We start from the raw sequence: 27111 nt of genomic DNA on the forward strand, positions 1-27111 counted from the left end.
ACATGACTACAGAGACACAACATGACTACAGAGAGACACAACATGACTACAGAGACACAAAAATGACTACAGAGACACAACATGACAACAGAGACACAACATGACTACAGAGAGACACAACATGACTACAGAGACACAACATGACTACAGAGACACAACATGACTACAGAGAGACACAACATGACTACAGAGACACAACATGACAACAGAGACACAACATGACTACAGAGAGACACAACATGACTACAGAGACACAACATGACTACAGAGAGACACAACATGACTACAGAGACACAACATGACTACAGAGACACAACATGACTACAGAGAGACACAACATGACTACAGAGACACAACATGACTACAGACAGACACAACATGACTACAGAGACACAACATGACTACAGAGACACAACATGACTACAGAGACACAACATGACTACAGAGAGACACAACATGTCTACAGAGACACAACATGACTACAGAGAGACACAACATGACTACAGAGACACAACATGTCTACAGAGACACAACATGACTACAGAGACACAACATGACTACAGAGACACACAACATGACTACAGAGACACAACATGACTACAGAGATACACAACATGACTACAGAGATACAACATGACTACAGAGACACACAACATGACTACAGAGATACAACATGACTATAGAGACACACAACATGACTACAGAGATACAACATGACTACAGAGACACACAACATGACTACAGAGATACAACATGACTACAGAGATACAACATGACTACAGAGACACAACATGTCTACAGAGACACAACATGACTACAGAGACACACAACATGACTACAGAGACACACAACATGACTACAGAGAGACAACATGACTACAGAGACACACAACATGACTACAGAGAGACAACATGACTACAGAGACACAACATGACTACAGAGATACACAACATGACTACAGAGAGACAACATGACTACAGAGACACAACATGACTACAGAGAGACAACATGACTACAGAGACACAACATGACTACAGAGACACACAACATGACTACAGAGAGACAACATGACTACAGAGACACAACATGACTACAGAGATACACAACATGACTACAGAGAGACAACATGACTACAGAGACACACAACATGTCTACAGAGACACAACATGACTACAGAGACACAACATGACATGTCTACAGAGACACAACATGACTACAGAGACACAACATGACTACAGAGACACACAACATGACTACAGAGACACAACATGACTACAGAGACACAACATGACTACAGAGACACACAACATGACTACAGAGAGACACAACATGACTACAGAGACACAACATGACTACAGAGAGACACAACATGACTACAGAGACACAACATGACTACAGAGACACAACATGACTACAGAGACACAACATGACTACAGAGAGACACAACATGACTACAGAGACACAACATGACAACAGAGACACAACATGACTACAGAGACACAACATGACTACAGAGAGACACAACATGACTACAGAGACACAACATGACAACAGAGACACAACATGACTACAGAGAGACACAACATGACTACAGAGACACAACATGACTACAGAGACACAACATGACTACAGAGAGATGCGTTACAATAACAAAAAGCAGCAAAACCACCTCACACCAGTTAGCTACCTGATGATGATGATGATGATGATGATGACGACGATGATGATGATGCAGTCTGAGGTATTGGTTTCATTATCATGATGACGTCAGGTGAGTATCTTTGCAGCTCTGTCGCCTCACTCTGAGTCTGTGTTTGTTTTCTGTGCAGAGTGAGTCGCGTGTGCAGGAGAGGATCTGTGCAGGCTGGGACTCGGAGCTCCAGCAGGTCTGCGGAGGATCAGGATGCTCTTCACGTCCTGCTCCTCTTCCTCACCGTCACAGACCCTCTGAACCCGCAGAGCCGCCACCGCCGTCTCCCGCTCCGGACCCGCTCACAGCCGCTCCCGGTCTCCCGTCCAGAACCGGATCCGTTATCCCGGGATCCAAACGCTGCATAATGTGAGGGGGACGCTGGCTGGGCGCGAGGCGGGGGTGTTGTGGTGGGCTCGTGGATGTCGGACCCGCGCGCGTGCGTTTGTTTACGAAATATTCCAAAATAAAAGCGTCAGATTTTTGACAGGAAAATGTCGGAATTGCTTTTATTTTGTGTCCTGATGGTAAAACCGGACCGGAAGCTTCATCCGGGGGCTGAATGAACACCTGAACGCACCAGCAGCAGCAGCAGCACGCGCACACCTCTGACATAATTCTCATTGTTCACCTGTGTGTCTCACCTGTGAGGACACATGTCTCAGATCCACCATGCGGCTCTGGACCAGCAGCAGCAGCAGCAGCAGCAGCAGCAGTCCGCTCAGTACACACAGATCTGCACCCGCAGCAGCAGCGGCTCCTGCCCGGCCCCCGCCGAGGGACCCGAGCCCAGCTGCCCCGGACACAGGAGCCGGACCCCCCGCAGGAAGTGGCAGCTGTTCCCGGGGAGGAACCGGTTCTACTGCGACGGAAGAATCATGATGGCGAGACAGACCGGAGTGTTCTACCTGACCCTGGTCCTCATCATCCTCACCTGCGGCCTCTTCTTCACCTTCGAGTGAGTGTCCACACACACACACACACACACACACACACACACACACACACACAAAATGAAGGTGACCTTTGACCTCAGCTGAGTTTAAGTCAGACAATAAAACATGAGCATCTGAAGTCATTGATCAGAGACACTTTTTATTTCCGCTTCTTTTTACATTTATTGTTTCTATATTTTATAAAAAAAATTTGTTTTTATGTTTTAATTTTCTGTTTATTTTCTTTGACCTCTGACCTTAAAGCTGCTTCACACATTTAATTTATTTATATTCATTCCCAGAGTTAAAGAAGAACTCAGATTTCACTGAAGTAGAAAAAATTTCATTTCACAAAATAAAAAATACTACAACACAATAATCAATAATCGATCAGCTGGTGAAGGTGGAGCTGACTTTAATGACTTTATGTCCTGCTGGGTTGATTCATCTATAATAACACATCATCATTTAATATTGATTATATTCTGTATTAATACTCTGATTACTCTGTAAAGTAACTGAAGCGGTGGTCAGATAAATGTAGTGCAGTAAAGAGTTTAATATTTCCCTCTGAGATGTGGAGAGGAAGGTTAAAGGAACAGAAAATAGAAATATTCAAGCAAAGTACAAAAACCTGAAAATATCCAGTGAGAAATCCTGAAAAACAAATTTATACTGATGAAAGAATTATTTAAAAAAAAATGAACCCATTGATTTAAACCAGATGATTAAAGGGACACAAAATATACTCTTTATTCTATTTTAGTTTTCTCTGAAAAAAAATACTGTGTACTTTAATAATCCTTTAAATGAACAATCTGAGGAGAGAAATATATGTTAAAGAACACTGGTGTGATGTCAGTGATCCTGGTCGAGAATCATGATTCATTTTAGTTTTTAAAATAATTTACTGATGTTTTCTGAACTGCTCTTCAGTTTTCAGATTTATAATATTTATAAATATACAACAGTAAAATGTGTGTGTGTGTGTGTGTGTGTGTGTCCTTCAGCTCTGACAGGAATGTGACTGTAGTTTTCCTCCTCTGATCCTCGGGCTGTTTTCTGCTGATTTTTCCTCGCTGTGTTTCAGTTCTCTGATTCGTCTCGCCAGATTTAGTCACAACAAACACACTGACACAGGAAGCGTGTGTGTGTGTGTTTGTCATAATGAGAGCAGTCAGTGTGATCAGGTAAAGGTTGTCAGCTTCGTCTCTGCAGCCAAAAACAGAAACACAAACATCGTCAGAGCTAAATTTACCTCTCGATGTCACAACGCTGAGGCGCCTCAGATCGTCTACGGATAACAGAGACTGCTGTCATACACACTGTCTGCAGCACCGACCAGACCCAAACAGACTGGACCCAAACAGACTGGTCCCAAACAGACTGGACCCAAACAGACTGGTCCCAAACAGACTGGACCTGTACAGACAGGACCCAAACAGACAGGACCCAAACAGACTGGACCCAAACAGACTGGACCTGTACAGACAGGACCCAAACAGACAGGACCCAAACAGACTGGACCTGTACAGACAGGACCTGTACAGACAGGACCCAAACAGACTGGACCCAAACAGACTGGACCTGTACAGACAGGACCCAAACAGACAGGACCCAAACAGACAGGACCCAAACAGACTGGACCTGTACAGACAGGACCCGTACAGACAGGACCCAAACAGACAGGACCCAAACAGACTGGACCCAAACAGACTGGACCTGTACAGACAGGACCCAAACAGACTGGACCCAAACAGACAGGACCCAAACAGACTGGACCCAAACAGACTGGACCTGTACAGACAGGACCCAAACAGACAGGACCCAAACAGACTGGACCTGTACAGACAGGACCCAAACAGACAGGACCCAAACAGACAGGACCCAAACAGACTGGACCCAAACAGACTGGACCTGTACAGACAGGACCCGTACAGACAGGACCCAAACAGACAGGACCCAAACAGACTGGACCCAAACAGACTGGACCTGTACAGACAGGACCCAAACAGACTGGACCCAAACAGACAGGACCCAAACAGACTGGACCCAAACAGACTGGACCTGTACAGACAGGACCCAAACAGACAGGACCCAAACAGACTGGACCTGTACAGACAGGACCCAAACAGACAGGACCCAAACAGACAGGACCCAAACAGACTGGACCCAAACAGACTGGACCTGTACAGACAGGACCCAAACAGACAGGACCCAAACAGACTGGACCCAAACAGACAGGACCCAAACAGACTGGACCCAAACAGACTGGACCTGTACAGACTGGACCTGTACAGACAGGACCCAAACAGACTGGACCTGTACAGACAGGACCCAAACAGACAGGACCCAAACAGACTGGACCCAAACAGACAGGACCTAAACAGACTGGACCTAAACAGACTGGACCCAAACAGACTGGTCCCAAACAGACAGGACCTGTACAGACTGGACCTGTACAGACAGGACCCAAACAGACTGGACCTGTACAGACAGGACCCAAACAGACAGGACCCAAACAGACTGGACCCAAACAGACAGGACCCAAACAGACTGGACCTGTACAGACAGGACCCAAACAGACAGGACCCAAACAGACTGGACCCAAACAGACTGGTCCCAAACAGACAGGACCTGTACAGACTGGACCTGTACAGACAGGACCCAAACAGACTGGACCTGTACAGACAGGACCCAAACAGACAGGACCCAAACAGACTGGACCCAAACAGACAGGACCTAAACAGACTGGACCTAAACAGACTGGACCCAAACAGACTGGTCCCAAACAGACTGGACCCAAACAGACTGGACCCAAACAGACTGGTCCCAAACTGTGTTCTCCTGCTCGTCTGTAAGAAACAAGAAGAACATACATTCACTGTGGAAGATCAGAGATAGTAATGTTAAAACATTTTGTCAGTCACCAGAAAATGAATCAAAGGTTTGATCGTTAAACCGTATTTAATTGTTCAGAATCAAGTTCAGTGTCATGATATTTTCCACACATGAGGAATCCTCCTCAGTAAAAGATAAAAACAAGCCATACAAAACACAGAGAATTATAAATATGAAATATAAATATTTAAATCTTCTCCAGGTAATTTGTTCTGTTGTTTCATATCTCAGTAAACTAAAAACGTCGTCACTGAGCTTTTCATGGATGTTTTTTGTTTTGACATTTAATGAAGCAAATGGAAAATAAATGACATGTTATCATAAAATTATAGATAAAAAACAGTAAATCTGATATTTTAAACACGTAATTATTATTTACTTTACAGATGAATCAACTTATTGTGTTTTTTCTGTCCTTAAATGTCACAGTGAGGCTGAAAACACACTCTGACGTCTGAAGGGTTTCTTTTTATTTTTTCCTCCCACATTCCTCGCTGCAACTTCCAAAACACAGCAACCCGGTGTTTCCCGTTTCCACGGTAACCGTCTCCTGCAGCTCGTGTCACTAAGGTAACAGCAGGAGATTGAGAGCAGGGATGCAGAGGTGAACCCAGGACTCAGTTTACCACAGGAAGGCGTCGCTGTCGAGGGAAAAACCACGTGGTGATTTTAAGTTCTGTTTTATGGGTGAAAAATAAAAACAAATATTCAGAATCATAAAATCATTTCAAACCAACAGGAGCACTTAAAAACAAATGTAGATTAAAGAACATTTATTCACTTGACCACCAAATCTGATGTGAGGCTTATTCATACACTGCAGTGTAAGAAAAATTAGCTCTTATTTTAAAATTATAATTCAGCACAGATCAGCATTGCAATGAAAACCCAGTTTTAACTATTTGTCCACCAAGATAGCTTCAGAGTTAACTTAACAACACTAACACAACTTCTATTGGTGATCAGCCAAAGTAACTGTGATGCTAGAATTATGACCTTTAGGGACTAATTAAATTTAAACAGTAAAACACAACAGGCTCAGAGACGTAAAGTGTCTGAATGCAAGCTATAGAAAACAAAAGACGGGCTTTTCTACACACGAAAAACACAACACTACACTAATACACTTACAACAAAACAGTTAAGATGAATGTGAGCTGGAGTTAACAGCAAACACGTGCAACAGAAACCAAGGAACTAGTGACCTTCCCAGATAACAGCAGTTGTGGCGGGGAATTCAGGACCGAAGTTTGGTCTCGTTTTCTGACATTCACCCGATTTAGCAGAAAAGAAGTTATACCTGCAATTCCTGTGAGCTGCGGTTGCAGCTTTAGAGAGGCCTGAGTCCAAGTTGGAGCTGCAGAGATGAAGCTGTTGAGATTGGTCCAAGCTAGGAGAAAACAGAATGGGTTTCTTGTCCAAAAATTGACCAACTTCAGTGTCTCATGGGAGTTCATTTATAGGGAAAATGGGGGCCGGAGTTGCTCAGAGGCGCCTGGCGAATCAGGGGAGATGTCCAGTCCTTAGGGGCAGTGTCTTTGGGTGGTTCCCCCCGGTGAGCCTAGCTCCAGATGTGTAAATGTGTCTGAGTAGTTTTCTTAGCAGATTATGAAAGCACTCATAACATATTAAACTTTGATCTTTGATCTGCTGTGCTGGCTTCTGGTTCAGGAGTGAAGCATATTGCGTGATGGGGGTTTGTGTTCTGCTTAAGGTGAATCCTACAGCAGGGTTGTTTAATGTTATTACTAATTTATGGGTTAATTATATTTTGTATTAATAATCACATTCTGCAAAAAAACAACATTTACTTCTGCTACTTACAACAAATGGTATTTTTTTTAAATTTTACGAACTACATCATCCAACCAGCAGTCCAAACCTCATGGTTATTACTTCTTTTTTTCTTTTTTCTTTTTTTTAATAAATCTTTAATATAATTTTTAAAAGAAGCAGGTTTTCATTTGTTAAGCTTGATTTTATTAAATTTTATTTTATCTATTATTTATTTATTTATTTTTTGCAGACCCACAGAGATCGCTGAGATACTGAAACAGATAAGTAATTAAAAACTAATTTAACTGTTTTTAATTTAAAACAAAGACACACAATCTTGGAATCAGAGTTGAACATTGACAGTCAACATTTAAAAAAACTTTTACAGCGGCTGAGAGCTTCACACTCAAGATATGCTCTGTACAATGTGGTGTAATTAAACATGTTCATGTTGAATAAAAGAGAAGTTTGTCTCTGTCCTGGATAAGTTAGGAACAAATGCTTTAAATCTAACATCCATCTGAAGTTATCTTAATACATTATTTGGCAAAAATGCTCTGAAAGGACAAACATGATGTGTGGAGTGCCCCAAGGCTCAACCCTCGGGCCTCTTTTATTTAACATTTACATGTTTCTGTTGGCACAAAGTATACAGAACTATAAGAATCTACCTTCATAAATATGCAGATAAAAACCACATTTACGTCCCTGAAATACTGAAACAGCTGAAGCTAAAATAAACAATTAAAAAAACAAATTGTCTTTGGCCTGAAAAGAGTCAGATGTCCTGTTGTAGTGATGAACTCATTCAACAGAAAACGTTTTAAAAACAGAATAAAATTCAAGTTTAACTGTTTTAAACGAATCACTGATGGTTCCTTTGATCTTTGAAGAGTTATGAAGTGTTTGCAGGAACGTCCTCGGAGGTGAAACCCTGCGGTGTTTTGTGCGTCCTGAAAAGACCTCCTGTGATTGGCTGACAGCTTCACTTTGTTTTGACTTGTCCTCAGCTGTCCCTTCCTGGCGTCCAACCTGACCCCAGCCATCCCTGCGGTGGGCGGCATCCTCTTCATCTTCGTGATGGGGATGCTGTTCAGGGCAAGTTTCACCGACCCTGGCGTCCTGCCCCGAGCCACGCCGGATGAGGCTGCCGACCTGGAGAGGCAAATCGGTAACCATGGAAACACACACAAACATACACACAGATACGCCCTGGACCTTAAAACTTATGTGTTTTTGTTTTTTTTAACATTACAGTAAACATGTCAGTCGTCAAATCAACTTGATCTGACTTCACAGAGTTTTTAAAACAACAGAAACAGAGAAGAGTGAAAATACCTGAGACCTTTAATCACTGACTCCATGACAACTACTTTATCAGCATGACTTGGCGTCAAGTGTCTGTGTTTTCACTCTTTCACTCACTTTTTGACTCAGAGTAACGTCAGCTGCTCATAAAACCACAGGGTGGACTGGTGGGTGGAGTCATACAACCACAGGGTGGACTGGTGGGGGGAGTCATACAACCACAGGGTGGACTGGTGGGGGGAGTCATACAACCATGGGGTGGACTGGTGGGTGGAGTCATACAACCATGGGGTTGACTGGTGGGGGGAGTCATACAACCACAGGGTGGACTGGTGGGTGGAGTCATACAACCATGGGGTGGACTGGTGGGGGGAGTCATACAACCATGGGGTGGACTGGTAGGTGGAGTCATACAACCATGGGGTGGACTGGTGGGAGGAGTCATACAACCACAGGGTGGACTGGTGGGAGGAGTCATACAACCATGGGGTGGACTGGTGGGTGGAGTCATACAACCACAGGGTGGACTGGTGGGAGGAGTCATACAACCACAGGGTGGACTGGTGGGAGGAGTCATACAACCATGGGGTGGACTGGTGGGGGGAGTCATACAACCACGGGGTGGACTGGTGGGGGGAGTCATACAACCATGGGGTGGACTGGTGGGTGGAGTCATACAACCACAGGGTGGACTGGTGGGTGGAGTCATACAACCACGGGGTGGACTGGTGGGCGGAGTCATACAACCACAGGGTGGACTGGTGGGTGGAGTCATACAACCACAGGGTGGACTGGTGGGCGGAGTCATACAACCACAGGGTGGACTGGTGGGTGGAGTCATACAACCACAGGGTGGACTGGTGGGCGGAGTCATACAACCATAGGGTGGACTGGTGGGTGGAGTCATACAACCACAGGGTGGACTGGTGGGTGGAGTCATACAACCACAGGGTGGACTGGTGGGCGGAGTCATACAACCACAGGGTGGACTGGTGGGTGGAGTCATACAACCACAGGGTGGACTGGTGGGCGGAGTCATACAACCATGGTGTGGACTGGTGGGTGGAGTCATACAACCATGGTGTGGACTGGTGGGTGGAGTCATAGGGGTGGACTCCACCCACCAGTGACTCTAGTTTACTACATAAAGCAGTTTATGACTTTGCAGAGAAACAATGTGACGTCACTTTGTACTGACGCTCCATCTCCGTGTCCAAAGATGTTTTATTGGAGGAAGATGCTCCACTCTGTCATTCTGATGTTTCAAAGTAAAACTCATGAACTTCCTGTCGTTGTTAAAGGTTAGTTTTACTGCTGTTACCACAGTTTTCATCAGCTTCCGTGACGACTTCCTGTCGTTTATCATCCAAACACTCGATCAGTCAGATTCAACATCTGAAAATCAGCTGCAGAATAATCTGCTCTCTAATGATACTGAGTCATTACAGGAAGCTGTTAGCCACCTCCTCCCCTCACTCTGTGTGTGTGTGTGTGTGTGTGTCTGTCGTCAGACCTGCGCTCTGTCAGAAATGTGTCTTGAATCAGTCGTTTCCACAGAAACTGAACGTCACTGTCAGAAACCTCTTGTTATTATTTATTTATTTATTTATTTATTTATTTTGACGGTGGATCCAGGATCTGTGGAGCGACTGAGCTGTCAATCACAGCAGAGTGGGGCCTTTGGAGGACGACCAATAATGGAGAAGAAGAAGAGGAAGCTGGGCTCAGTGTGACAGGACAGAAATAGTTATTTGTTTTGTTTGGTCAGGAATTTATTCTGTGATGCACAGCCTGAAACAACATCCTCACTAAACTAAACTCAAGCAAGATGTCTGATGTGTGACATGAAGAACGTGTCACAGATCAGACGTTAAAGCTCCTCTGATCAATATTTATAGATCAATAACTGACTTATTGATGTTCAATTGTTTAGTTTCAGCAGCAGAAGCTGAAACGTCTTCTGGAGGTTTGATCACAGTTGTATGACTCCGCCCACCAGCCCACCCTTTTGACCTTTGACCACCAAATTACAACCAGTTTATTCTTCAGTCCAAGTGGACGTTTGTGCCAAATTTAAAGAAATTCTCTCGCAGCATTCTTCAGATATCCTGTTCATGAGAATGAGACGACGAGACGGACGGACCTCCTAGAAACGTTACGCCTCAGGTCACGGCTGTCGCCAGCGCGGAGGCATGAAACCTTGACAGTGAGATTCATGTCAGTGACATCACAGAGGAAATAATTCAACATGAATCTGTAGATTAATGTTGGTCACAAAATATTATTTTTTATTTTATTAAACTTGTTAAGTAAGTTATTTATTATATTTTTTATTTATTCTTTTATTTCTTAAATTAATTTTCACAGTTTCAATATAAAGATCAGACCTCATTAATAATGAACATATTTGGGGAGAAAATACATAAAACCTGAGCTGGATGAAGCTCATAGATACTGAAGGATATAGAAGTCTTTTATTTTGAAGGGGAGTCAGAGGAAATCATTAGTCGTTGTTCAGTGAGTCGACTCGTTTAATTAACGCGCAGCTGAACTAAATTCTGTATGTTTTTATTTCTGTCAGAAGGTTTTGGAGTTGTGTCTGTCTCTGTGTCACATGATGAATCAGCTGATCACATGACGCCAGTGTTTTCACAAATATTTGATTCAATTCAATTCAAATAATTCAGTTAAATAAAATCAAACTGTTTTGTTGGTGCTTTGAGGAAACAAACTGAAAACAGTTTTACTTCAGAGGAGCGTTGTGACCTCAGACAGGACCGATCCACTGGTGTTTGTTTGTTTACTTGTTGGTTTGTTTGTGTGTCCTCAGACTCAGCCGGCTGCTCCAGACCGCCTCCTCGCACCAGAGAGGTTCTGATCAACGGACAGACGGTCAAACTGAAATACTGCTTCACCTGTAAGATCTTCAGACCGCCGCGAGCGTCGCACTGCAGCCTGTGTGACAACTGTGTCGGTCAGTACCGCTACTCCAGTACATTTACTCCAGTACTCTAATACAAGTACATCTACTTGAGTATTCTGATTCAAGTACGTCTACTCAAGTACTTCTATATGAGTATTTCTACGCCAGTACTTCTACTTGAGTACTTCTACCCAAGTACATCTACTCGAGTACTCTGATTCAAGTACCTCTGCTCAAGGATTCTAACTCAAGTACATCTACTAAAGTACATTTACTCAAGTACTTGTACTCAAGTACTCTGATTCAACCTATCTATTCAACTTACTCATACTGTACTCTAGTATTACTGTACTCTAGTATTACTGTACTCTAGTATTACTGTACTCTCCATCTCAGGTAAATCGTTTCCTGCTGACAGTAGTTTTAACGTTTTGAATTCAGGACTTTAACTTGTAGTAGTTTAAGTATTTTCACAGTACTTTCACTGCAGTAAAGTATCTGAGTACTCACAGTACAACATGAACACCTGAGTTGTTACTCCGACAGTATTAATGTGTGTGTGTGTGTGTGTGTGTGTCAGAGCGTTTCGACCATCACTGTCCGTGGGTCGGGAACTGTGTCGGACGGAGGAACTATCGCTTCTTCTACCTGTTCATCCTCTCGCTGTCCTTCCTCACCATCTTCATCTTCGCCTTCGTCATCACACACGTCATCATCAGTGAGTAACACTGCTGCCTACACACACACACACACACACACACACACACACACAATGATTCATTTATTGATTGGTTTCTTTATAAACTCTGTCTCTGCTGGAGCAGCTCTCCTCCTCATGTTTTTTAAATGTCATTAAAACAGTTTATAAGAGTTCAGCTGAATCAATCAATCAATCAATCAATCAACTACAGTTTTTTGAAAACTTAGGTAACTTGATATTTTTCCTTTAAATAATTTTATGATTTAATTAAAAAATAATAATTTAAATTTTTTCATTTTCGTTTCATGTTTTGGACTGTCAGTTGTTTATAAAATATAAATAAATTAATAATAATAAAATGACAAAAGTCCAAATTATTAACTCAAGTAAATCCATTTTTCAGTCTTTCTTTGCCATAACATTAACTTTAAATAACAAACTTTATTTAACAGCTCTCTGATTTTCAACCAGCTCTGTATCAACACAGTGTCGGTAACGTCCCTCCATCAAACTGTAACGATGATGAAACAGCAGGCGGAGGAGGAAGGAGATCTCTGCTGGTCAACGCTTTCGTTGGCTCTCAGGTTGTTGCTCAGACTGCATGTTGGTGTTGTTCAGCACCGCAGACACGAAGAGTGGATCAAGAGACACTTCGGACCAAACTGAAGTCCTTTATAAACAGGAGTTGTGCAAATCTGCAGGAAAGCCCAATCAGTCTTTTTTCAGCATTGGCAGCATAAAAACAAAATCGGGGAGTGCAGCAAAATGCCGCCTACCTACTTTTGTTTATACAGAATGTGCCTTTTTCGGGGCAATGGGGGGCGTGAGCAAGTAACACAACGTGTAGCTCAGCGTGTGACGTAAACAGTGACGTGGGAGGGAAGCCGCGGCTGGTCAGTCCTTCGGCGATTCTCTCGTAAGTCGACCCGTTCTTCACCGTCCCCGTCATCTGACGGTTAATGGCCTCTTCGTTTGCGAGGACAAGGAGGGCGCACAATTCCTTGTCTCCCCAGTTGCTCATCTTTACAGTGTCTGTCAGGTTTGTGTTTCCCTCTTGCTACTAGCTGCTCGCTAATTCCTGCTATCAGCTGTTTCCTGTTTATCCACTGCCAGTGGCTCGCACGTGCGGCGTCATCAACAGCTCCTCCCACAAGTCATCAACAGCTCCTCCATTTGTGGAAGGCCGCCTCACTCTGTTATAACCAAAAGGGTTCCACCAATATGTCTACCCTACGAGGTGGAAAACTGGGCACCTCGGATCAACTCGCCAATCCGGCTCTGTGTGTCTAAACGCTCGCAGCTTGCCGGCAAAACGGCCCAACATTCGCCGAACATCTGGCAGTGTAAAAGGAGCTACTGATCAGACGGTCAAACTGAGCAGCTGCGATCAAATATGAACCAACACTGAGTCTCAGATGTTTTCAGAAACAGGTTTTAACTTCCTGTTTAACTGTGATATGACATCGTTTGTTACCAGCCGGCCACCGTCGTGTCAAACCGACGAGTTTGCATCACGTCAGCCACCAGGTGGAGTGTTTATCGGTCTGGTGTGGTGCAGTGCATTCTGGGAGTTGTAGGTTTTCTGCCTCTTGAGCAAAAACATGCCGTCATGTGGCAACAAGTTTTTCTGCTGCAGAGACTCAACAATTAGATTTTCAGATTCTCTCTGTTCAGCTTTGAAATGTTTCTGTAAGAGAAGTTAGTGAATCTGACGCGTCTGATTATTGATGAATAATTAATGAATCATCAGTGAACATCTCATCACAGAGCGTGTTCTCATGTTTCTGTCTGTCAGGACTCCTCTGGAGCTCCAGTACATAAACAAACAAACAAACAAAAGCACAGACAGGACGGCGAATGTATTTCTCATTACTCTGGTGAAAAGGAGCTCTGTGTGTGTGTGTGTGTGTGTGTGTGTGTGTGTTGTAGTCTGAGTTATTGATGAGTGATTGATCGTCCTCAGCCCCGCCCACCGCTCTGACTAACAGGCTGCGGTGTTTCCTGTCAGTGATCGATGGATTGGTTGATCAGTTCACTGATGATCACTGTGACGAGTCAAACACTCAGTTTGATCAATAATCTGATTATTGAATCCTGTCCAACACACATTCAGTTAAAGACACAGACTGATAATCTGTAATCTGACCTCGTCTATATTTAATGTTGGAGGACGATCATCTCTCTGCAGCTTCACCGCAGGAAGTTTACAGCTGATGAATGATTTTGTGTCTGAAGTCGGCCGTTTCTTCCCTCGTCATGCGTCATCAGTCTGATTCTGTGTGTCGAGGCTGCTGATGTTGTTTCACCGCCCTGCAGGTCCGAACACACAGGAAGCTCTGAGACGATGCTCCAAACGCCGCCACGCTGGTTTCCTGTTTGTAGCTGCTGAGATAAAAAAAGATCCTGCAGCGAGTCTTTGATCCAAGAAATCTAAAATGAGAGATCACTGACGACTGCTGCTCGTGTCAAAATAAAGAAATGCATAAATCTAAAAATGAATTAATATCAAACTACATTTTAAATAAATAAAATAATACATATAAAAATAAATAAATACATTTTCAGATTAACATAAATAAATAAATGAGAAAACTAAATAAATCAGGGAAAGAATACAAAGGTAAATAAATAAAGAAGCAAATTACAACAGAAATATCTGTTTATGTCAGATTTTATCAATTAATTAATACTTATATTTATTTTATTTTTTTTTAAGATTATTTTTTTGGGCTTTTGCCTTTAATGAACAGGACAGAGTGAAATGGGGTGAGAGAGAGAGCGGGGGGGGGGGGGGGGGGGGGGGGGTGACACGCAGCAAATGGTTGCAAACCGGAATCTGGAACATTAAAATAATAAAAATATAAAACTACAGTCAAGAAACAAATAGAATTGAAAAATTATAACAATAATAATAATAATAATAACTTTATTTATGAAGCAAAACAAAAGCAGAAATGTGATACTCAGATAAAGCAACAGAAATGCAGAGAGTCCAACCAAACAAGGCAAAACTAAGGTTAATGATGCAAATGTGAAAAAATATTATAAAAAATAAATATCTGTATTATATGCAAAATATTTTTAATGTTTTTTTTTTTTCTTTTTTAAACTGAGTAACATGAACCAACGTGTTGTCGTCTCTGCAGGATCGAACCGGACGGGTTTCCTGAGCGCGCTCAAAGACAGCCCGGCCAGATATCCTTTCACTGTTTAAAGGTTTCATTTAAATCCATAAACATGAATAATAACCCACTCACACACGTGTTCATATGAACTGTTTGTCTTAACATCACCACAGAGCTCCTGTTCAGAGGCACTAATCACCCCTCATACCTTCCTCTCCGTCTCAGCAGGTTCATGTGTTTGTGTGTTTCTGATCAATCAGTGACTCTGACGCAGACACCAGCCGCGGATCAATACGTCCCATCATGCATCGCCAAGGTCAAAGTCACTCTGTCACACACTGAGGACACATTAATATTCAGCTGCAGCAGCTTCTTCTGTTTTCTGTTTGTTTCTACTGTTGTCCTCTGTCTCTCGTCATCAGTGACGGCGCAGTATAACACGTTTGAATAAGTAAAAAGAGACAAAGGAAACAAAGCCTCAGCAGTTTCCTGTCAGCAGTTTTCTTCTCTGACAGGTTAGAAATTAACGACTTTGAGCATTATGGTGTTTGGTTTTAAGAACGTGACTCATAACTGAGGACAAAAACTCATCACATCAGGATGTCCCTTTTACAAAAATCTCCTTTTAAGAGTCTGAGGAAAGCCATGATTTAACTTTCGCTGCACGGCACCGTCAAGTCAACGCACAAATTTAAAATGTTTTTAACTGATGGTCAGAATTTTTAGATATAATGTTTACTACAGTGTCTTTTATGATCCAAACACAAGGACGCAGCAAAGTTGGAAATTTGGTGTTTTTTATGAAGATTTCATGGAGAAAAAAGATAATATTTCATGTGGACAAATTGTGCGTTCAGATGAGTAATTAATGCACCAAGAAAACTACTTGGTGCTCTTGATTTATTCATGTCTGATGTCTGATGTATTCATGTCTTAGTGGAACAGAACGTTAAGAGATATTTTACATTTTATATTTAAAGTTTTTCAAACAGAACACAACAGATAATAATTTAAAAAAATATGAAGAACATTTATGAATCATCCAAAATCAGAACAAAACATTTAAATTCTGATGATGAGTTTGTATAACTGGGCGTCATCCGCATAGCATAAATAACAAACTTTATGTTTGTGACCAAGAGAAGAAAAAATGAGTGGACCCAGAGCGGAGCCCTGTGGAACTCCACAGATAATGTTGTGTTATCTTTCACATCTGCGTTCAGTATTGTGCATCATCTGTAAAGTTGTGCACATTAATTATTTCGGGAGCAAAGTGACTAGTCTGCAGGAATTTAAGAAAACATTTATTAATTTGTGAACACTCATGTCTGTTTCCTCCGTGACTCCTGAACTCATTTAAGAACAACTGGAGATCAAAAATTCAGAAGCATGACGTTTCATGTTTCTCAGTTCAGAGAACAAATATATTTTATTTTCTCTGCACGACAAACTTTATCTTCATCTCTTTAATTCCATTCATAAAAATGTGGGATTACATTTTAAATGTCAGAAATATTGACTCTATAATCCGCAGTAATGATCAATGTTTCTAAAACCTGAGATTTGTCCTTGACCCTGTTCTGCACCGTCCTGGAGGTGGTGGTGTGTTTCTTCTCTGTCTGGTCGATCGTTGGTCTGTCGGGGTTCCACACGTATCTCATCAGCTCCAACCAGACCACCAACGAGGACGTGAGTACACAAAACTGTGGTCTGAGGACCACCGGGGTGACATTGTGTTCTGAGCTGGTCCTGATGTTTCTGGTCTCTCTGGTTCTGGTCCAGATTAAAGGGTCATGGTCCACCAAGCGAGGGAAAGATAACTACAACCCCTACAGCTACGGAAACATCCTGACCAACTGCTGTGCTGCTCTGTGTGGACCTCTGCCTCCCAGGTCAGCAACTCAACACTCCACTGGACCCAAGTATCACAATAGACTCAAAGAGCTGTGCAAATACTAATGGAAAAGAATCAATAAACTGGAGACAACAAAGCCCCCACACGTCATTTTAATTCCTGTGTGATAATTTGGCTTCATAAAATTAGTAATGAAGTACTCACACCACAGAAATACTCTGTTACATGTAAAAGTCCTGCGTTTAAAATGTTTACTTAAGTAAAAGTATAAAGTTAAGTTAAACGTCGATCAGCTGGTGAAGATGGGGCTCATTTTAATGACTTTATACACTGCTGGGTGACATCATGTGTACCCACACATCATCATCACTAATTATTGATTAGATTTTATATCAGTACTCTGAATCTGTAAAGTAACTGAAGCTGTCAGATAAATGTAGAGCAGTAAAAAGTATGATATCTGAGCTGTGGAGGAAGAGAAGGAGAATGGAAATATTCAGGGTGCCGAGTTTCTCACCTGGTAGAGCGGGTGCCCAGTGTACAAAGGCCACGAGTTCAATTCCACTGTCCTCTCAAATTAAGGTCCAAAAGTATTATTATTAAAAAACTCCAGTGCTTGAGTAAAAGTACTCTGTTACTGCTCTGTCCACCGCTGTACCTGCTTCATCTCCTCCTCCTCTTCCTCTCAACAGGCGCTGTGATTCTGTTTAATGAGGACAGTTTTCAGCTGAGACCTTCCTCGCAGTAATTAAACTTGTCTTCCTCCTCAGAGATCAGCTGACTCTTATGTTTCCATCCTTCATTATCAGAGAGAGGAAAAATCCATCTGTTCCATCTGTAGATGTTTGAAACACTCTGATTCAACAGGAGCAGAAACATTCAGCACTAATTAAATGACGTTTGATTCGGGGGAATATTTCCTCGTATGTTTAGTCATGATAGTAAATTTATTTGACAACATTTATCAGGAACCTGAAGTTACTTTGCAGATGAATATTTTAAAACCATATAAAACACATCAGGTTGTTGAATAGCTGATTAAATTAAAGCAGCGAACAATATTAAAAATAAATAAAAATCTAACCACGAGCGGTTCCAGGGTTCAAGGACCTTTAAAACCTGAGAGCTGAGTAGGATCAGGACCTTTGACAGTTTGTGACGCCTGCATTAACGATAAGTATGGTGAATGTGCTAGGAAAGGTAGTATCAGCACTGTCTCTACCTGGAGCTCGCATGTACGGAGCCTGGGTTTGTTGAAGGTGGCAGTGCTGTTTGGGCTGAGAAAGAATGTGTAAGTAAGGTAAAGGAAGTTATTGGGTTGGTGTGGGGAGCAGTGAGACCTGGCATTAGGGGAGTGTCTCTGGGACACCAGAGATCACTGTCTAGCCTCCTGGAGGTGTCGTGGGACCAACTAGACGACACACTGGTGAAAGGAGGTTCCCACCTGATGACCCCAAAGACATGCTAGTTATCACTGCTCACTGGTCTGTATAGTTAAGCCTTGCCATAATAGTTTATCATAGGGCTTAGGGTTTTCACTGAGTGCTGATCCTTTCTCTAGAGCACAAACTTCTTGTGTTTATTGAATTCAGATTTTATGATGATCAGACAGATGCTCATTCATTTACGTCCAATCTCTGCCAGGCCACGCCCCTCTTTAGAAACACTGTCACCTCCTATTGGTTGAGTGGATAGACATTTTTGGAATTGCTTTATGGCGGAGTTAAAAATATTCACTGAGTTTGGTGATGTTTGGACGAACTGTCACTGATTTATGTTTTGAGAAATGATTTGACACACATGTTCAACATTATTATTCCACACATCCTGTGAGTTTTGAGTTATAGTCTGGTTTGTGTTAAGCCACGCCCATTTCTGCTGTTTTGACACAGTTGTTGATTTGAATGAAACCTTCAGGATATGTTTAAGGTCCCTGTGTGGCCATTTCCTGCAAGTTTTGTGATGATTGGTTCAACCGTTATGGAGTAAGATCTGTTTATGTGCTAAGCCACGCCCCCTCTAAAGGTCATTGGTTAGTATATTCAAAATTTAGTGAGACATCAACAAGCTTTTCATACAGTTAAATAAATTGTGTCCAATAATGATCCACAGTTAATGTGGTACAAGTTCCACCCACGGTTTAGGAGGAGACGTCAAAAATTTGTTTGTCAAAAAATTCAAAATGGCTGAAAATCTCCTTGAGGATGTTTTGTAGAGCACATTGAGCTGAATCTGTGTGAGGGGCCTGGCCTTTCTGAAATTCAGTTTTTAGGCTGTAATGACAGCGCCCCCATCTGGTCAAATGGTGTCACATCTCTTGAGCAGCATTTACACACAACTTCCAAACAGTGGTAAAAAAAAATGATTTGTCTTCAATGAGTCATCTCACTGAAACAGCAGCTCTGTGGACCTGAACCTTTAAACTGACAGTATAACATGTAACAACGTAACAGCGAAGACACAGTACTTTATAGTTAAAGTACATTTACTGATGATATTTAGGACGTTTTTCTAAAGTAAGATTTTAAATGCAGAAGTTTTACTAATGAAGTCAGATTGTTGTTCAGCAGAGATGAAGGCGTTTGTTCCTCAGGACTGAGCATATGGACACTGCTTCATTACACAGTCTGCTTGTTAGACCATCTCCAGCTGGTGTGCGTGTGTGTGTGTGTGTGTGTGTGTGTGTGTTGGCTCCACCTGCTGACACCTCAGGTGACGACAGGTGGAGACTTCCATCTGCACATGAAAAGGTGTTTTCTAGGTCGCTTGGAGAAGGAGACGCGCTTGCTGTTTGAATGAAGCTCAGTCATGAATCTGATTGGTCGATCTCTCCATCAGTCAAACAGATCAGAAGATCTGGTTCTCATGAACAAAACCAACCAACACACGTGGTTGTGATCTCATGTTGTGTGTTGTTATGCCGTCACTTTGGGGTGTGTGGAGACGTCCAATCAGCCGTCAGCAGCTGTGATGTAGGTCAGAGCGCCGATCATGAAGCTTCAGTTCTTCATGATCGGCGCTCTGACCTACATCACAGCTGTCAGCAGCTATGACGTAGGTCAGAGCGCACTGACACAACCCCACTGTGAAATATCTGAATTAACCCCTTCAGTGACTCTGTGACGTAGGTCAGAGTGCCGATCATGAGTTAATTCAATTCAATTCAATTTCACAGTGGGGTTGTGTCAGTGTCATATTTTCACCTCGCTGTCAGGCAGCCCTTTCTGACAGGAAACTGAAGCCGTAATGTTGCTCTCTTCATCTAACAAAAACCTCCCAGGACACAAGGAGCCGCTGGTCGACCGCCGCCTACATCACCTCCTGTGTTTGTTATTGTGCGACTCTCTGAACTAACATGGCCTCTGCAGCAGTACGTTGATCAGCTTCAGTGCTGATGAGCGGGTCAGACAAATGTACACAGATAACACACACTCAAAGACGGTTTGACTCATGATGAGGCAGATTAGGAGGGCAAGGGCATTTATACATCGCAGCATCATCATCAACAAACAAAAAATCTTTGACAGATGATGTCAGCGTGATGTCACACCTGACCTGTTGTCAAAAAAAATGCTCATGTGAAAGCTGTCAATCAAACCCTGGTGTGGACCAAACAAATGAAGAGGCAGGTCTGGCTCCGCCTCCAAACAGACTCTGGTGTGGTTTATATGTGGTGTGACAGAAAATGAACCAATCATAGCTGAACCAAAAAATCCATCAGTGATTCTGATAAAGGTCATGTGTATCCCATAATGCATACATGTAACCATGGTAACACACATGCAGGTCAGTGAGGGTGTTTTCTCTGATTAAAAGCTGTTCAAACTGCCATCACTGTGTCGACCATGTGAGACTGTGATCACACGATGACAATAAAGTTTGAATTGAATCTCTGTGTCCCAGTTTGATTGACAGGAGAGGACTGATCCAGGCTGACACCCCACAGACCATCTCCCAGTCCTCCCAGTCCAACGGGACCAGCTACACCTCCACCCAGCTGCACAGTCACATGGTAGGTGAAGGATGACATCACTGCTGATCAATACTAACCCTTAACCTACACAGCCAAAAGTATGTAGACACTCTCCTGTCCGCTTTGATCTGTTTTAGGATGTTTCTGATGTTCCAGTGTCCACATACTTTTGGACTTATAGTGTTTCACAGTGAACGTACCACAGACACTCACCTCTGCTTTTGAACTATGACCTTTAACACCTTCCCTGCCAACGTTTTTTTTTTTAAGACCGACATCACGATGACGTCATGTTATCAGCCCCACAGGGCTGTAGGCTCCATAGGAGTGTTAAAATGTGTTTGTCTTGTTGTGTTATTGGGAGCCAGAATAGAAGGAGTCATGGCTCAAAACCAGCCGCCACTGCCCGTCAACAAAAACAAAGACAACTATGGTTAAATGTGATAAGACCAAAGGACTGGACGGAGGCCATCATCAAAAATGCTCACATGTGCAGCGCACACTTCATATCAGGTTAGGGAAAAAGTATTTCCTGTTGTAGGGATGAATAAGGTTATGTGTATTACGGGTTATCATGTCCACCTCATCAGAAACTGGGGAGGGATTAAGAGGAAGATTGGATTTCTCTGCAACGCTAACTTTTTAGCACATTAGCTAACGTTAGCTTCCATAGCAAAACAAACAAGTGTGGTCCTCCTTTGTAAGATTGGCTTCCTGTGACATCATCCATCCACTGAGTGAGAGCATACGGGTCGGCCAGTCTGGTCCCGTTGGTCAGTGTTTACTTATTCCAGTAACACTGGCGGTCCCGGAGAGTGAGTGACCTGACATGGTGCGTTGGTAAATTCAGTCTGACGCTCTACACTAAAATGAGAGCCCTGTTGGTGGAAGAAACGCAGCGTTATATTTCTACATGAATGAACCAACGGTTAAGTTAATCACACATTCACTCCGCTCGGCGCTCTGCTGCTCCGTCTCCACAGACAGAGTGTCCAGAGTGCGCTCTGCCACTCTGAGAGTGCGCTGCTCTGGATAACCCAACGCTACATTCAGACAGCGCTCCCAATTTATCAACGCTCCAGTTTGTGTCAGAGTGCGCTCCCACACTCACAATGAGTGTTTCTGAACGCACCACTCACATCATCTTCCTCCATCGTCTAAAACAAGACAACACAACTTGTTAGCTAGCGCTAGCTAATGTCTGTGGAGAACTGTTTTGCCTCCAGCTAAGCCCCGCCCACCAACAAACATCACACTGTTTACCAACAGTAAAAAGGTCTATTAAACAGTACAAGATGAGAAAGCAGTTTAATGGAAGTGATAAAGCTCATGTCTCACCACCTCGTGCTGAAAGTGAATTATAAACACGGGTGACGTGTTGCTGTAGATCACTGTAACGCCCGCTGTGTGAGCAGAAGTGTTTGTCTCTTGCGTCCAGCAGCTCATTGACTTGTTGTCTCCCGCTGTGTCCTCAGTGTGATCAGGATCAGTGCATCCAGAGCACCAAGTTTGTCCTCCAGGCTGCAGCCACCCCGCTGCTCCACAGTGACCCCGTCATCCTGGCCCCTCTGCCAGGGAAGACCACCACACTGGGGGGTCCCTGCGCCTACCTCGCCCCCTCCCAGCCCTCCCTGCCATCCTGCGGGGGGGACGTCCTGACCCTGAGGGACGCCGCCGTCGACTCCCACTGCCACCACCACCTCCACCATCACCACCATCACCACCATCACCACCACCACCACTTCGTCAGCCCGGAGGAGACGCCGTGCAGCACGCCGCAGGGTGCCCTGCCCTGCCCCGCCCACCTGCACCTGCACCCACACCCCCCTATCCCCACCCCCGCTGCCCTGTACGACCTCGCCAGTCAGGACGCTCTGCACGAGGACTCTGTCAGAGGGCTGGTGAAACTCAGCTCCGTCTGATTCAAACTGTTCGACCCATAAAGTGAGTTTCATCGTTTGTACAAACATATTTTAGTTTTAATTTACACTGAACCAGAAATCTAAAACAAAAGTCTGAACTTCCTGTCGTGTGAAACGTAAAACTGAAACAGACCGAGCGAATAAACGACATGAATCAGAAGAAGAAACAAAAACATCTGTAAAATTGAAAATATGAGCGACAGTTGGATCGAAACTTCAGACTGACGATTGTTCATAATTTTATCTCTGACCTTCAGTCACAGTGCAGATATGAAGTGGAGTAAAAATAAAGACGAGGAAAAGTAGAAGTCGAACCTTCGAACTGTTGCAGGAGATGATGTCTCTCCTCAGGACAAACATTCAGTTTGGTGTTTTAAAACCGTCTGGAGTTCAGCTGGTTCACACCTGACGACTTTCTCTGTCTTCATTCATCTCTCCCTTCAAAACGTTCCTTACCAGTCTGACGTCACAAAGCTGCCAGGATCCTGAAATACGAGAACAAATACAGCCGCAAGCAGTCGTGGAAAGGTTAAAGCCCTTTTGGGTTTCACAACACTGAAGTCACCTCAGCTTGATTATTTCTGTCTGAAGAAGGTGTTCGACCAATCACAAACTTGTCCCACCATCACCGTGTCTGCAGCATTTCAATAATAATTGTTCATTTTATCCAAAATGAACAAAACTTGATAAAGACATTAGTATCTGATGTGTCCACAGAGTTTAATCGAGATCGCTCAAAAGAAACTTGAGTTATGGCTCATCTCCTGCTGAGCCTTGACGAGGTGCTTTCATAAGTGGTGTTAGCGGCTTAGATTCATCCAAAGTGTACGTTCATCCAAATGGTGAACGCTGTTACACTCTGTTGATACACTCAAAATTCACCAAGTTGAATTCTCAAGTTTTCTGAAATGTTTTGTTTTATTATGAACTAAAATTAACTCTTAAATGTGCAGTTTGAGTCCAAAGACGACGTGTTATCGAAGCTAAACAGCCCAAAATCTCCAAACTGACCAGTGCATGTAAAAACCTGTTTCACCTGGAGCGTCTCGCTGTCAAAACTTCTTTTACAAACATTTTTTATGGTCCTCAGACATAAATGAGATCTCAGCTCGTCTCCACACAATCTGTTATTAAGGATTTGTCCCTGTAAATAAAACATGCTGAACTCCAGATGGTTTTAAACTGTGTAGATGCGGACACACCAAACCGACATCAAAGAACTAGCGGTGACGAAAGCCAACTGTTGCGTCGTCTACGTCGCCTCACGTCGCCCTGTGTCAGTTGCATTTGAACACACCACACAGACTACATCCGACGGCCAAGTAGCACGTACGTTCTGCGCCTGCGTGAGAGAGAGCGGAGTGAGAGAGTGGTACATCCTGTCAGCCGAGGGGTTTCCTATCTGTGCAGCCGAGCACCGCAGCACCTCCACGGACTATTACATCCAGACGGTCCCGGTGTTTCCTCCGCAGGCTCCACTTCACTCAGCTGCCCGATAAACCCGCTGCTTCTTCCCACTTTAACCTGAATAACAAACCAGGGCTCGGTGCTCCGGTTGGATCCAAACGGAGAGCCGGGGCTAGCTCAGAGACTAGCGGAGGCTAACTGGCTGTGCTTCCCTCCGGTCATGCTGCGGCTAACGCTCTGCTAGCCGCTCCCAGCTAGCTCCGGTTTGTTATTCAGGTTAAAGTGTGAAGAAGCAGCGGGTCTGTGGGGCAGCTGAGTGAAGTGGAGCCTGAGGAGGAAGCACCGGTTAGCCCCGGTTTCACTACAGGCAGATTCACTCGCTACAGGGGCGAGGAAATAAAACCTGAACAGCCAATCAGAGTGATCTCTCTCACCGACAAGCTCCGCCGCCGATTCAACATGCTCAATTGGCCGAAAAGCCGCCGACGGCAATGTGCCGACGGTGCGGGACACACCGCAAAAACTAGGGCGACAGACGCTCACCGACGGCCCGACTTTGGTCGACAGCCGACCGTCGGTTTGGTGTGTCAGGGCCTTTACACATGTCGATGCTGGCGTCCACAGAAAAACACAGAAACAAGAAAAGTGCAGAGTTTTATGTCAGAAACTGAAAAACAAGAATCGGCTGTTTGATTTTTTCCTTTTGCGCTCAGAAGGCGGGACGTGACAACTTTTAGATGTTGATGATTTTCTGTTTGACCGTTGGACCAAAGCCATATGTCATCATCCATCTCTGCAGGATCTGAGGTCAGATTCTGTTTCAGACATTTCAGCCAGGATAAGCTGCTTGGTGTCAGACGGACGCAGTCGGACCAGGACCAAAGGTTTTTGTTTTTTTACAATAAAGAATTGGCTCTTCAGTGTTTATGAGGAATAATAAGAACTGACTGTTTTTAACAAAAACACAGGAAGCAGGACTTGGTTTCCAAAATAATTTCTGCAGACATGAGTTCATGAAGCAACAACACTGCCAGATGTTCAGCTGGACTTCACCTCTGTAAAGACATGTTCACACCACCAGTTAAACTGTGGAACGTCACAGCAGCTAAAATGAAATCATCGGGATTTAATTCAGAATTTTCAAATTCAACTTTGGTGAAATTTAAAGGGAAAATTTGCCACCTTTAATGTGGAAGTCCAGTCAGTGTTGATGGTTAATATAGTTAGTTGAAGTAATGAATTCCTCAGTGCCGTGGTTTCCTCCAGGTGCTCTGACATGTTCTCCCTGTGTCAGTGTGGGTTTCCTCCAGGTGCTCCGACATGTTCTCCCTGTGTCAGTGTGGGTTTCCTCCAGGTGCTCTGACATGTTCTCCCTGTGTCAGCGTGGGTTTCCTCCAGGTGCTCCGACATGTTCTCCCTGTGTCAGCGTGGGTTTCCTCCAGGTGCTCCAGCTTCCTCCCACAGTCCAAAGACATGCAGGTTAATTGGTGACTCTAAATTGTCAAGAGTTCAAGAATCTCGAGGTCTTGTTCATGAGGGAAGGTAAAATAGAGCGTGAGATGGATCAGTGGTTTGGAGCGGCGTCTGCACACCCAGTCCTGTTGAAGCTCCTCTGTCAGAATATAAAGCTGCAACAATTGGTCAATTAATCGATTATTTGATCAACAGAAAATTAATCAACTATTTTTATGATCAATAAAGGTTAAGAGACGTCTATTGGTAAAAGTGGACATTTAAATGAAGTCAGTTCAGGCTGAAGGAAACCGTTTTATAACATTTAACCGATCAAACGATTCACTGATAAAATCATCAGCTGATCACTAACAAACAGACGTGCAGCTCCAAAATGTGAATGACTTAACATTTAAAAAAAGTGTTCAAAAGTCTTAAACTGAACCCTGTGACGGCTGTCGATGATGTCACTGCAGGAACCCTGTGACGGCTGTTGATGATGTCACTGCAGGAACCCTGTGACGGCTGTTGATGATGTCACTGCAGGAACCCTGTGACGGCTGTCGATGATGTCACTGCAGGAACCCTGTGACGGCTGTTGATGATGTCAGCGTGAATTAAAAAAGATAAATGCCTTATTTTATATTTGATTTCATTGATGTTGAATCTGTGAAGGATCGTCCTGCAGAGACTCGGAGAAACTGAAAATCGTCACTGACATGTCAGTTTTTTAACTCGCTGCACTTCCATGACGATTCCTTGACAGGTGATTATGCCACACACCTGAGCGCTGCCTTGTGGGAAATGTAGGCAGCTTTAAAGTCGTGGTGCAGCTGAAGGCGGTGGAGGTGAACTGTGGTGTTGACGGGACGGCCAGCGGCTGCAGGACTCTGAATCACTCGCCATGTTGTCTTCACTCAGCTGATGATGTATCTTAGTAACAGGCGTTGTCATCCAATCAGTGTGGGAGACACGACGCTGCTGATTGGACGTCAGCTTATGATAATTGTGGTTTTGTGCTGAGAATTTCTTTTCCAGCTGTTTCATGAACAACTGTGGATTTCAATAAAACATTTTATTAAAAAAAGAAGTTTGTAGTTTAAAGGTCCAGTGTGTCACATTCAGGGATCATTCACAGCCTGAT

At 43.6% G+C, this 27111-nt stretch overlaps 1 protein-coding gene across 3 annotated transcripts; it reads left to right on the top strand.

The window, feature by feature from the left end:
* Window positions 1-1675: 1675 nt before the first annotated feature.
* On the top strand, window positions 1676-27111 carry LOC117271111 (palmitoyltransferase ZDHHC14-like). 3 transcript variants are annotated; one of them, XR_013493113.1, is made up of 10 exons: window positions 1676-2648; window positions 8313-8473; window positions 11441-11584; window positions 12114-12251; window positions 15380-15428; window positions 16945-17047; window positions 17141-17250; window positions 21117-21225; window positions 22662-25781; window positions 25870-27111. XR_013493113.1 is itself a non-coding variant. In XM_078173632.1 (10 exons), exons 1-9 carry the CDS (start codon window positions 2347-2349, stop codon window positions 23106-23108), a joined length of 1563 nt encoding a protein of 520 aa, XP_078029758.1. In that variant the 5' UTR covers window positions 1676-2346; the 3' UTR covers window positions 23109-23130; window positions 26444-27108. The 3 variants fall into 3 exon arrangements, 2 of the variants coding, with proteins under 2 accessions (XP_078029758.1, XP_078029757.1); XM_078173632.1 differs by having other exon boundaries at window positions 22662-23130; window positions 26444-27108; XM_078173631.1 differs by having other exon boundaries at window positions 22662-27111.

Source organism: Epinephelus lanceolatus, chromosome 13 (assembly GCF_041903045.1).
Source record: "Epinephelus lanceolatus isolate andai-2023 chromosome 13, ASM4190304v1, whole genome shotgun sequence".
NCBI classification, from domain to species: Eukaryota; Metazoa; Chordata; class Actinopteri; order Perciformes; family Serranidae; genus Epinephelus; species Epinephelus lanceolatus.

Coding starts and splice junctions, on each gene's coding strand:
- LOC117271111 (XM_078173631.1), top strand. CDS start 2,347: ATGTCTCAGATCCACCATGCGGCTCTGGACCAGCAGCAGCAGCAGCAG. Junction 8,474..11,440: donor CGACCTGGAGAGGCAAATCG/GTAACCATGGAA, acceptor GTGTGTCCTCAG/ACTCAGCCGGCTGCTCCAGA. Junction 17,048..17,140: donor ACCAGACCACCAACGAGGAC/GTGAGTACACAA, acceptor GTTCTGGTCCAG/ATTAAAGGGTCATGGTCCAC.